Source organism: Drosophila mojavensis, unplaced genomic scaffold (assembly GCF_018153725.1).
Source record: "Drosophila mojavensis isolate 15081-1352.22 unplaced genomic scaffold, ASM1815372v1 contig_81, whole genome shotgun sequence".
Taxonomy (NCBI): Eukaryota; Metazoa; Arthropoda; class Insecta; order Diptera; family Drosophilidae; genus Drosophila; species Drosophila mojavensis.
In genome coordinates, this window is record NW_025318907.1 from 2,616,030 (window position 1) to 2,628,297 (window position 12,268).

General features: G+C 39.0%; 3 protein-coding genes across 4 annotated transcripts; 2 read left to right on the top strand and 1 right to left on the bottom strand.

Annotated features, from left to right (window-relative positions):
- The first annotated feature begins 619 nt into the window (after positions 1–619).
- Positions 620–5,962, top strand: LOC6580536 (glutathione S-transferase S1). Of its 2 annotated transcripts, none has more exons than XM_015164253.3 (5): positions 620–809; positions 3,972–4,264; positions 4,342–4,509; positions 4,580–4,722; positions 4,784–5,962. In XM_015164253.3, the coding sequence occupies exons 2-5, from the start codon at positions 3,997–3,999 to the stop codon at positions 4,949–4,951; spliced, it is 747 nt and encodes a 248-aa protein (XP_015019739.1). In that variant the 5' UTR covers positions 620–809; positions 3,972–3,996; the 3' UTR covers positions 4,952–5,962. The 2 variants fall into 2 exon arrangements, with proteins under 2 accessions (XP_015019739.1, XP_002006367.1); XM_002006331.4 differs by lacking the exon at positions 620–809 and adding an exon at positions 1,107–1,291.
- A 664-nt stretch (positions 5,963–6,626) lies between these two features.
- On the bottom strand, positions 6,627–7,835 carry LOC6580537 (enoyl-CoA hydratase domain-containing protein 3, mitochondrial). The gene is made up of 4 exons (XM_002006332.4): positions 7,709–7,835; positions 7,589–7,648; positions 7,156–7,532; positions 6,627–7,095 (listed from the first exon to the last, which is right to left on the bottom strand). Exons 1-4 carry the CDS (start codon positions 7,739–7,741, stop codon positions 6,714–6,716), a joined length of 852 nt encoding a protein of 283 aa, XP_002006368.1. The 5' UTR covers positions 7,742–7,835; the 3' UTR covers positions 6,627–6,713.
- Positions 7,836–7,911: 76 nt separating this feature from the next.
- LOC6580538 (sphingosine-1-phosphate lyase) lies at positions 7,912–11,563 on the top strand. Its single transcript, XM_002006333.4, has 6 exons — positions 7,912–8,038; positions 8,300–8,475; positions 9,599–10,260; positions 10,320–10,768; positions 10,830–10,976; positions 11,039–11,563. The coding sequence occupies exons 2-6, from the start codon at positions 8,322–8,324 to the stop codon at positions 11,259–11,261; spliced, it is 1,635 nt and encodes a 544-aa protein (XP_002006369.1). The 5' UTR covers positions 7,912–8,038; positions 8,300–8,321; the 3' UTR covers positions 11,262–11,563.
- Positions 11,564–12,268: the final 705 nt, after the last annotated feature.

Sequence of the window (12,268 nt, forward strand, 5' to 3'; positions counted from 1 at the left end):
TTCATCAGGCAAAAATTCCTTTGTAAGGCATTAAAAAAGGCACATGTCAGAACGCCCACGGTCGCACACATACATACATATGCATATGAGCGTATCAAAGGCAATTACTCTCTTACTAACACACACTCGAATAAACAAACCGGCCGCCGGCCGCCGGCTACTTACCGGCTTAGTTGCTCTCTCTCTCTCTCATTTCTTTGCAGTCTGCTGCTCAGAGAGCGGAGCGGAGCTTCGAGCAATGTGTGGATTTATATATGTATATTCATATGTACTTAGGTAACATAAATATTCTTTTAGTCCGAGCAGCTGCATTTGTTCTTTTTAATTGGCAACAGCATTGGCTTAAGCTAATTAATTATTCATCTCGATATGCAACAGTTCTTATTTAAATACCAGTCAAAATAAAAAGTAACACGCAAACATTCTAAGAGCGGGGGACAGAGATAGAGAGGCAGTGTGATGCACACACACACACACACTCACACATATGTACCGATCCGCTCTTGGTGGCTCTCTGTGCGTCGTCGCCTTAGCATCGTTTTTTCGTTACTCGGAGCAGTTGCATGTGGGAGTGTCGCCGCCCATGTAGTCAATTGGAACGTATAAAAGCCGTTGCTCAAGTTCTCCAACAATAGTCGGCGTTCATTGCTGTTGCTTAGGTGCTGTGATCGGTACTCAGGTTCAATTGATTCTCCTGTTTGCCAGTGTGACCAGCCGTGTGTCAAAAGAGCCAAACTCCAAAACGAACATCTCGAGGGATTTGGAAAGCGCAGCTGGAGCTGATTTATTGATTTGATAAATTCTCTGAGGTAAGGCACAAGTGCACTGGACATGAAGGATGAGCCATTTAAAATTGAAAGCACATACTAAAGTAAATGCTTAAGTGATGTAATTAACTAAATGCTCGAACGGTTTCCTTTGCCAATTTGATAATCGATTTTCGGATGCCGAGCACCGAAAGCCGAACAACGTTGAACTTCGTCTTCGTTATTTTGTGCGATCGTCTTATCTAAATTTGGAACTGTCTTTTCTTCTATTGATTTGTGGGTCAATCGATTCGAAATCGAAAAGTTTTGAACTCGTTTCGGGCACTCGCAGTTCTTGCCTATGACTCGAATCATTCGCACGCAAATATGTGAAGGACAACGACGTGTGTGGACCAAACCTAAACCCAATCAAACGAGATATCGAAACGACAAGCGAATTCTACGAATCGCACTACGAAAATAGTAAACTCAAAATCCAAATTTTTCTCAATCGTGGAGTGCGCGTACGAATTTCGAAGCGTGAGGTACTTAAATTTAACGTGCGGAACAATTTCACAATAAATTCTCAGTGCAACACAAAACTCAATTCAGCAATGATCAACTAGCTTATATAATACACACAGTATTCAAGAAAACTATTCCAAATTGATAATGGACTAAAAAAACAAACATTTTTACACTCGAATCAGTTAGTTCTCAGTGCGGCAATCGAAAATGTCATTGATAAGAATTTGTCTGGAATCTTGATCATTTGGGTTCATCGTTTATCAGTTGCTTGGGTCGTTTCCCAGTGTACTGATCCGAAAGTTTTTCTATATTTTAAGACCATCTGGCAGTTGATAACTGAGCGTAGCACGTGCCACTAGTTGATTAAATATGAAAATATTTATTGATTTATATTCATCATTCGAGTGTAAAATGCAAGTGCAATTAAAATATGCAAGTGCTTCAGTATAGATAGAGGAAGCTCACAGAAAATGTTTTTACAAAGGGATATGTCAAAAAATATGATTTCATTTTCTGTATAGCAAAAAAAAATATTGATTAGAAAAACTTAAATTATTCAATAATAGTCGATATTTTTCAATTAGATATTCTTAGCATTTATTGCTAACCCCTTTATAGTTTTCCCAGACCCCTTTTGAACTAGTCGCAACAATTTCTTGACATTTTCGTACAAGTCTCGCACGAAGCAAAAAGTTGAAAATCGATTTCACACAATTAAGTGCGAGGGGGCTTCGAGACCAGGCAATGGGACAATGGGGCAACATCAAATGGCATTAAAATAGCACAGAAACGAAATTTAATTAAATCATGACACTAAAATACCCCCTCGATGGATCTTGCCAAATTAAATTCAATTGAAGTGGCCACAGCAACAGAGCAAGAGAAAGACAGAGAAGGAGAGGGAGAGAAAGAGGGAGAGTGAAAAGGAGAGAGCTATAGTCGAATAGTGAGAGACGTCAAATCGTTTGCAATTTGAGACACGAAATTGCAGCGGAAGAGGCGGCCCGATCGGGCATTACTAGTGGAGGGGGGTGGCAGAGCAACTGATTGACTGATTGACTGACTAACTGACTGATTGACTGGGCAAACGGCCAAAAGTCGCAATGAAGACTGCCTGCAGCAGCTGGAGCCCATTCGCCTTCTCCATCGCACAGCAAAAGGGCTTCGCGTCACTTCCTGTCGAGCACTTAATATGATCATAAAAAATAAAAATACAAAATAAAAACAATGAATATAGGGGCGTAACAGTGCGCCAACGCCCCAACTTGCAAGCAGAACCAACTTGATCTATGTGCTATAAACGCGTCGTTCAATGCGAATTGTGTGGGTGCGGGTCTGCAACTGCGTCTGCGACTGCGACTGCGACGGGCTCTGGCTCTGAATCGGTATCTGCATCATGTCTCTGTTTGCCCTTGGCCCCCTCAGCTCCTCCTGGTCTCCTGCTCCTCCTCAAGTAGTGTCTCTGGCATAATCGTTGCATTTCCGCTTTGCAGCCATAATAGTTCCATAAGAAAATGCTCACAATATATACCTATGCACATATAAATATATATTTATAAATATATATTTATACATTTCTATATAGTTGTACTGCAATTATATGGTAATTATTGGGCTACACATTTTGATTTATTGCAATCGCCAGCTGTGGAATGCTGGCAAATTGGAGGTAAAGCCTAAAGCTCCAAATATGGGCAAATCGAGCAAATCTAAAGAAATTCTTTGTCTTAATTATAGAGCAATGAAGGTTAAGTTGTGTAATGCAAATCAACTAACTGTAAACTGTACTAGAGATCAAATTAATTCAAAAATATAAATATAATATATATCTATATTATATACATTTGTGCCATATCAAATTAAGTAGATGGAAAAAGTATAGTCTATATAATATAAGATTCTTTAACTGGCATACTCTCCAAACTAAAATAGAAAGTCTTTGCAAATATACAAAATATTGTTATTCGTTACAACTTTTCTAGAATCAAACTAATATATACTAATTAACATATCAAGTTATATATTTAGACAAGTCAAAGATTTCGTCAATTATAACTTTTCTAGAACTAATCTATACTAAGTAGCATTACAAGTATATTTGAGCGTGCCAAAAATTTCTATTTCGTGCCTTGGCATTTTGTGCTCAATGGAAACTTCTAGGAGAAACACGTGTCGAAATCATTCATCAATTCATTATCATTGTTATTGTGAAATAGAAGCCCTATAGCAGCGATAACCACATACAAATTTCGATTGTATGGCTATTTTTTGTTTTTGAATAAACTGTATTAAATTCACAGGTTTTTGCATAGTATAAACCGCGGAAAGCTAGTCGGGTGGCGTTTGACCCACCGCTTTTCTTATCTGAAAAGCAGTAAACTAGTTCGTGTAGCACAGTAAATTACCGAATAAACTGATTATTACTGGGCTGGAGTACACTCTATGTACACTCTACTCCATTCTCCAAATGCCAACTTTTATAAACAATTGATAAGTTTCTGTTTGTCGGCTGTTATCTCAATCAGCCTCGCATGAACAAACAAACACAGCACCCTGATTATGACAAGGGCTTTGTTTACAGCCGATAAGAAATATCTGCTGTGTCCATGCATATTTTAAACATACATATATGTAATATAGTGATGATGATGATATGTGATACTCACAGTTGGTATTCCTCTCCGATTTCGGTAATAGGGAATTGCATTGAGTAAGCGGAGAAATGGCCGATGAAGCACAAGCACCACCAGCTGAGGGCGCACCACCAGCAGAGGGCGAGGCGGCACCACCAGCCGATGGCGAGGCACCACCTGCCGATGGCGAGGCAGCACCACCCGCCGAGCCCGCCGAGCCGATCAAGCACAGCTACACCCTCTTCTATTTCAATTTGAAGGCACTCGCCGAGCCGTTGCGCTACCTGTTCGCCTATGGCGGCATCGAGTACGAGGATGTGCGCGTCACCCGTGACGAGTGGCCAGCCCTAAAGCCGAGTAAGTGGTGCAACCACAGCACTCCATGTGCCATAGACACTCGCATACAAGCTCTCATTCCTTTGCCATCATCTTAGCCATGCCCATGGGACAGATGCCGGTGCTGGAGGTGGATGGCAAGCGTGTGCATCAGAGCATCTCGATGGCCCGCTTCCTGGCCAAGACCGTCGGCCTGTGCGGCGCTACGCCCTGGGAGGATCTGCAGATCGACATTGTGGTTGACACCATCAATGACTTCCGTCTAAGTAGCGAACAATGTGTGCTTCAGTTGCATGTTCAGTGTCCTTGATTAACTCTGGAATTTTTAATGTATAGAAATTGCAGTCGTCTCGTATGAGCCCGAGGATGAGATCAAGGAGAAGAAGCTGGTCACCCTAAATGCCGAGGTCATTCCATTCTACCTGGAGAAACTGGAGCAGACCGTCAAGGACAATGACGGCCATCTGGCTTTGGGCAAGGTACCAACAGGCAGCTGTCCCTTTACCTTAGCATTAACTAATCCCGCATCTCTTCGATTAGCTCACCTGGGCCGATGTTTACTTTGCCGGCATCACCGACTACATGAACTACATGGTCAAGCGTGATCTGCTGGAGCCCTATCCAGCTCTCCGTGGCGTGGTCGAAGCCACCAACGCTCTGGAACCCATCAAGGCCTGGATTGAGAAGCGTCCTGCCACCGAGGTTTAAGCTGGAGTAGCTAACATTTAAAAAAAAAACAAATCGGCAGCAAGTGCGAAGGGGAGAATCGTTGCATAGCAATAACTATAACAACAACAACAACAACAACAGCACGCCACACTACACATTTTATTATTATTATGAATATTATTACTTCCATCATTATTTTATCACACATTTGATTCCCTTTTAAATGGGGTTCACAGGACCTACTTGAGGGGAACTTGAGCCGCGCACGGGTTAACGTTCGGGAATTTTAAACATACATATATGCGTAGTCCTTTAGCACATGGCACTTAATAATTCTTTTTGGCTTAATTCTCTTTGCATTGCCTCGAAAATACGTAACGAATCAGCCTATGGAACTATTTTCTAGCTTTAAAGTTCATGACTATAAAAAATCAAGAAAAAAAAAAATTTATTGCACAGTTATAATATTGCTCTACTTTTAGAAAATACTCCTAGTACATAGTATATAAAGCTCTATACGTAATATCTATATGTTCCACATCCTATAAGGTTATGATATTCAAGTCTATCGTTAGTTCAATGCGAAGAGTTTTCAAATATTTACAACATCACAACACATACAACTACAACAACAATAATTATCGCAGCAGCAACAACAACATTAAATAGCCGCGACAACGACGCAAATATTCTTTTGTTTATTATATTTATTTTGCTTTTATTTATTATTTTGATTTAGGCACATACTTTCGTCCAGCCTCAAGAATTTTCGACGTCCAACCATTTAAGACCTTTGAAAAAGATCAAGAAAAGACTCACAGACATAACTTCAAAATTCAAATATTGGTTAATTGGAATTCAAAACGAGAACAAGTTAAATTCTAGACTCCACACAGACAACAACTGCCAACACATATGACATTTTAATTTTTTTTTATTAAATTTTTATTTTGTATTTAATTAATCACGTCAAACATTGTATTTGTATTTTTAAATATTTGCACAATATTAAAAACACACATTTTGAATAAACTACACACAAAATAAGAATTGAGCATACTTTTTGAAAGCACGAAAATTGTTTTTATTTTGTTAGGAAAATAAAAGGAAAAGTTGCCAAAAATAATAAAATGAAAAATTGCTATGGCAAAAACATAATAAATAAATGCATTCAGAAAAAAATAAATTGATCCAATACAAATACATATAGAATCTATTTTTTTCCAAAAGACAGTTGGATTATTGGTGGATTATACAAATCAGATATATGTACATATCTAACTATATTTATCGAATACAACAAAAGATATTCCCTTGGGGGGTTATCTGGAATTGTAATGTAAGTTCCTTTCTAATATTAAAATTTATATTTTTAGCACAATAGAAAATATATAAATTAAAAATATCACCAAGCATCCAAAAATGTATGTTTGCAAATCATTTTAATTCACGTTTTTGATTGCGGTCAAACTCATATAGCAAAATCGGAAGTGAAATAAATAAGGTATTGAATGTTAAATAATTGAATCAAGGGAAATTTTCTTAAAAAGTTGACAAAATGCTTTTAGTATTAATTAAAATAATAGCATTCCTATTCGTTGAGAAGCCATTTTCCTAATTAGTTGCGACATACCCGTGTATATAGTTATGCAAATTACATATTAACTTACCGCAGCTTATAAAAATAAAAAATCAGATAGGAATGCAAAGCATATAAAAATGTAACAAGAGATTAACTATATTTTTCTGTAAAGAATTAAATGCACAATTGGTCAGATCTATGAAAATTTCGTGTTCCGGTTTAGTTGGTATGCTTCCAATTAGGCGGACGTTTCTCAACAAAGCTGGACATGCCTTCTTTGCAGTCATCCAATTCCAGATTTTCATTCATTTTTGCCTTGGCCTTTACGTAGGCTTGCTCAAGCGGCAGATTTAGCTGCTCGTAGTAGAATTCCTTGCCGAGGGCGATCACTGCACGGCTCTTAGCTCTGATAGCGTTAGTTATATCATCGATGGTTTTGTCCAGCTCGCTTTCGGGTACGACTTTGGTGACCAAGCCGGCAAGGTAGGCCTCTTGGCCACTTATTGGCAGACCAGTCATAAGCATATACGCAGACTTGGGACGTGACATAACGCGTCCAATAGCTACGCCGGGCGTATTGCAAAAGATGCCAACGGCAGCGCTGAAAACGAAAGTCAAAGATCAAAAATTGAGCGATTAGAAACGAAGATTAACTATCTACCCAGGTGTTGAGAACATGCTCTTGTCTGTGGCCACAATAATGTCACAGGAGGCCACCAGTTGGCAGCCTGCCGCAGCGGCGTACCCATTCACCTTTGCTATCACCGGCACAGGTAACTTCTTTATGCCCAGAACTAGGTCCGTACATTTCTGGAATACAGCATCACGATATTTCAAATCATCAGGCTGCAGTTGCTTCAAGTTGTGACCAGCCGACCAAACTTTTCCCTGGGCAGTGAGGACAATGCAACGGAGATTCACATCATCCCGATCCTTGTTCAGAGCCTCGTCTAGAGCGCACATCATATCCATCGATAGCGAATTTCGTGTAGACGGATGACATAATGTGATTTCGCGGACGCCATTATTATTTCTCACCTACATATAAAGTGACAATAAATGCATAGCTTAGCATAGTAAGTACATAAGCTTACCTTCAAAAATTCTTCAGAATTTAAACTACTGAAGAAACGAATAGGAGCTAAGCGTCTACACTGCGTAAGAACATATATATAATTAAAAATACTAATTTTTGTATTAAGTAATATAATTACCACTTTTAATGTACTTGGCAAAGTACGCAGCATATTCGTTTAAATAAAAACTTTACTAAGTGGCAAAAGGATCGACTGTTTACCTTAAAACTTTAAAAAGGAATATCAGCTGTTTGCGATCAACCGCATACTCGATGTTAGCACACGACTGCAACATCGAAACTATCGATATTTATTGTTGTAGTATCGATACTATGCAACAGCTGTAAGCTCATTTGTTTAGTAACATTTTCAACTGCAACACAAACAAATGCCATAAGTTAAAGTAATTTGCATTTAATTTTAGTAATTTCACCAATCACAAATCTTAATTACCTGCCAGAGCGACAGGTGAGTGATCTTTACGCACCTTACATATGAAATGTATTCATTCCTTTGTTGTAAAGCAACAGCAAAACAGTTGTTTCTAATAAATCGTTAATACATACACAATGTGTATGGAATGCGCACGAAACGCTTATCAGGTATCAAGAGCGTTTTGTTTCCGATTATCAGTTCCAGCTAGTTGCACACATTATTTTAGTTATTGACGCGTTGTTCACTCGTGCGGCGGTCTACAGAGCAACTCTCATATATCGACTTTCATTTTAGCTGTGCTTCATTTGGCAAGAAAATGCGTCCTTTCAATGCCGGCGATTGCCTGAAGCCAGTCGGGAGCTCCATCAACCGCGCCTTCGGGAACAAAGAGCCCTGGCAGATCGCAGCGATTACGGCGACAACTGTGTTGGGCTTCGTTTGGATTTGGACCGAGCTAAGCAAGGATGAAGGTAAGCGGCTGGCATTTTGCTAAAATATTTAAGTCCATTTAAATAATCTTATCATCTACGTTTGTACTTTATAGAGAACTACATAGAAAGAAAATATTCTTTATGTACTTTGAGCTTTAACGACCCACCTTGAGTGATCTATCTAATTGATTGTGGCATAGATTATACTTGTCAACTTAAGATTGGGTGCAAATCAAATGCCAAACGGAACTGTGAATTATAACCAGAGCTATATATGTATTTTGTATATAGATGTAGATCACAGTTCATACGCGATCTGATGAGATTTACTGATTTAAAATTATACTTTTCATGTGCTGGTAGACATATTTCATAACTTTTAGTGCTTGCTCTATCAGATATTAAAAGTCTGGCTTTTTATCAGTTCCCATATAATTATGTGGCACCATTTCATAAAAAGAGCTTACCAGCTATGACTAATTAATACTGGGCAAAGGTCTTATGACATGCAATCGTTAACTGAAATTTGTAGTCCCAAGATATAAGTGAAATGCTATCTAAAAACTGAATCTAAAATGCTGTATAAAAAAAAACAAAAACAAAGTTTTTTAAACAATCGGAAAGCGTGACAAAAGTCATAAAGAATATAGTTCTTTAATCAAAGCGAGACGCTGACTCGAGCGTTCCTTATAGGAACATCAAACGGTAGCTAAATATATATTAATATATATTTATATTCTTCTATAGTACAGGGAACCAATGATAAGAAATAAAGCTTTAGAACGTACAAAGCCACAGGCTTAGAATATCTTCTAGTCGAGCTCTCCCGACTGTAACAATTAAAGAAACTTTAAACTTTTCATTAACATTTAACATCCCTTTCTATAATGTATTTACATATATACATTTTTCTTTAGTTCGTAACTTAATCTAAAAGTGAATGGTTTCGCTAAATTAATGATCGATTTTTAAGTACTCACCGGTTGGCTACCGTTATGAGCGTCTAACAAATGTTTTATTACTCAATATTCAATTTGGTGCTCGATAACCATGAATTAAAATTTTTTGATATGACCACGCTTATCAGTGAGTTGATAATTGCAAATATAAGAAATGCCTCAGTTTATCTATGAATCTAATAGTAGTATTACTTTTCTTACAGATTTCTATGTGCGCGGCAAGCGACAGTTCTTTAAGTTGGCCAAAAAGCTACCAGCTGTTCGCCGGCGCGTGGAGAAGGAGCTGAAGAAGGCTAAGGACGATTTTGAGTCGGATATTAAGAATAGCAATCAGCACCTGCAATACTCGATACGTCTACCCGAGAAGGGTTTATCCAAGGAGCAGATTCTTAGCCTCGTGGACGAGCATCTCAAGGCTGGTCACTACAGCTGGCGTGATGGGCGTGTTTCAGGCGCTGTTTACGGCTACAATCAGGAGCTTGTGGAGCTGGTGAAAGAGGTTTATGGCAAGGCTTCCTACACGAATCCCCTTCATGCTGACCTATTCCCAGGTGTGTGCAAAATGGAAGCCGAAGTGGTGCGCATGGCCTGCACGTTGTTCCACGGTAATGCGGACAGCTGCGGTACAATGACCACCGGCGGCACGGAGTCCATTTGCATGGCCATGAAGGCGTATCGGGACTATGCTCGCGAGGTGAAGGGCATCACTCAGCCCAACATTGTGGTTCCTCGTACAGTGCACGCAGCCTTTGACAAGGGCGGCCAGTACTTCAATATACACGTGCGTTACGTGGACGTCGATCCGGAGACCTATGAAGTGGACATTAAGAAGTTCAAACGTGCCATTAATTCGAACACCATTCTGGTAAGCAAACAAATGTCCAATTCATGCACATCATGATCTTCAACTGATTTACTACATAGCTTGTTGGCTCTGCGCCCAATTTTCCATATGGTACCATGGATGACATCGAAGAAATTGCCGCCTTGGGCGTTAAGTACAATATACCTGTGCATGTGGACGCTTGCCTGGGCAGCTTTGTCGTTGCTCTGGTGCGCCATGCTGGCTATCAGCTGCGACCCTTTGACTTTGCTGTGAAGGGCGTGACGAGTATCTCAGCCGATACGCATAAATACGGCTTTGCACCCAAGGGCTCTTCGGTCATCATGTATTCGGAAAAGAAGTTCAAGGATCATCAGTTTACGGTCACAACCGACTGGCCTGGCGGCGTCTACGGTTCACCCACTGTGAATGGCTCTCGTGCTGGTGGCATCATAGCCGCCTGCTGGGCAACGATGATGAACTTTGGTTACGAGGGCTATCTGGAGGCTACCAAGCGCATTGTCGACACCGCGCGTTACATCGAGAGGGGGTAAATATTGTTGACATTATATTCAAACTCAGTTTGTTATTCATTATTAATTTTTTTGCAGCGTGCGTCAGATCGATGGCATCTTCGTCTTTGGCAAGCCAGCCACATCTGTTATTGCCATTGGCTCGAATGTATTTGATATTTTCCGACTCTCAGATGCGCTATGTAAGCTAGGCTGGAATCTAAACGCACTCCAGTTCCCCTCTGGGTAATTTTAGTTCACTTTGATGTAAATAAAAATCTATCTACATTTAATTATCTCTGTTTTAGCATACACATCTGCGTCACGGACATGCACACAAGACCAGGTGTCGCAGATAAGTTTTTAGCTGACTTGCGCACCTGCACGGCGGAGATTATGAAGGATCCTGGCCAGCCGGTGGTTGGCAAAATGGCTCTGTATGGCATGGCCCAGAGCATACCAGATCGTTCGGTCATTGGCGAGGTCACACGCCTGTTCCTACACTCCATGTACTATACGCCTGAAAAATGAGAACGAAATGAACGTCAGCATTGCAGAGCACGCATATTTTTCTAGTGCAATATTCCATACCACCACCTATACCCGATACTTGTTGCTATTATTGTTCCCACTCGAAGTATCTACATAGCATTTAATAATAATCCATCAATATCTTATTGTAACTAGGGTACAAAGTGTTTGTTAATGAAATTTATTGATATCAATGTCTGTGTACATGCGTATTTGTCTGAAAAGCTCAAGACCATGTTAACAACGAAGTGCTTATTTTTTATACTTATTAAATTTTTTCTATGTAATCAATCACTCTAAAACAAGTTGTTTATGTCAAAAAACAAGGGCAAAAATTGCATATGTGTACTTATAAATAACATCTGTTGTAACAGTGTTTGGTTAAACACCAATTTCAGTTAATTCAATAGATCTGTTGTGAAAACAAAAGGTAGGCTGAAAAAGCTTATTTTCTTTTTTAAGCATAATATCATCAACCTGTCTTCTAATATTAATATTCCTTACTGTTATACGCATTACACGCTGTGGAAGCTTGTAACGAATATAAGTAAGTATTTATATGTACTTGTCTAATGCGTTTGGAAGCATTATTTTTATTGAATACGTGCAGACAATATATTAATGCTCTCCGACATCAAGTTTGTTTATGTTTAACACCAAGCATAGTAGTGCTTAGCTTAGGGTTTGTTATCTGGCATGTTCACATTTAAATGCTTCAAGATAAAGATATACATCATTTTATTTAATTAGCTTAACATTTGCTTTAAATATATGTACATAAATGTATGTACATAAAAACTTGCTCAGATGAAATAAATAAACCTATAATTGTTATCTAGTAAGATTAAGATCATATGCAATATTTAAGTCGTGCCATATTTAAACGAGCTTGCCAACTTAGGGATACCTTATAAACAGTTATTCTGTGAAAAGGTATCACGATATTGCGAATAAATATGAGAATTAGTTTTATTCATACATACATACGTACATATTTCAACATACTA

Bases quoted from the DNA above. Each gene is read 5' to 3' on its own strand.
- LOC6580538 (XM_002006333.4), top strand. From the start codon at position 8,322: ATGCGTCCTTTCAATGCCGGCGATTGCCTGAAGCCAGTCGGGAGCTCC. The intron at 10,261-10,319 runs GTAAGCAAACAA...TTTACTACATAG, and splicing joins TTAATTCGAACACCATTCTG to CTTGTTGGCTCTGCGCCCAA. The intron at 10,977-11,038 runs GTAATTTTAGTT...TCTCTGTTTTAG, and splicing joins GCACTCCAGTTCCCCTCTGG to CATACACATCTGCGTCACGG.
- LOC6580537 (XM_002006332.4), bottom strand. From the start codon at position 7,741: ATGCTGCGTACTTTGCCAAGTACATTAAAAGTG. The intron at 7,649-7,708 runs GTAATTATATTA...GTTCTTACGCAG, and splicing joins TGCCAAGTACATTAAAAGTG to TGTAGACGCTTAGCTCCTAT. The intron at 7,533-7,588 runs GTAAGCTTATGT...CTTTATATGTAG, and splicing joins ATTCTGAAGAATTTTTGAAG to GTGAGAAATAATAATGGCGT.
- LOC6580536 (XM_015164253.3), top strand. From the start codon at position 3,997: ATGGCCGATGAAGCACAAGCACCACCAGCTGAGGGCGCACCACCAGCA. The intron at 4,265-4,341 runs GTAAGTGGTGCA...CCATCATCTTAG, and splicing joins GTGGCCAGCCCTAAAGCCGA to CCATGCCCATGGGACAGATG. The intron at 4,723-4,783 runs GTACCAACAGGC...CTCTTCGATTAG, and splicing joins GCCATCTGGCTTTGGGCAAG to CTCACCTGGGCCGATGTTTA.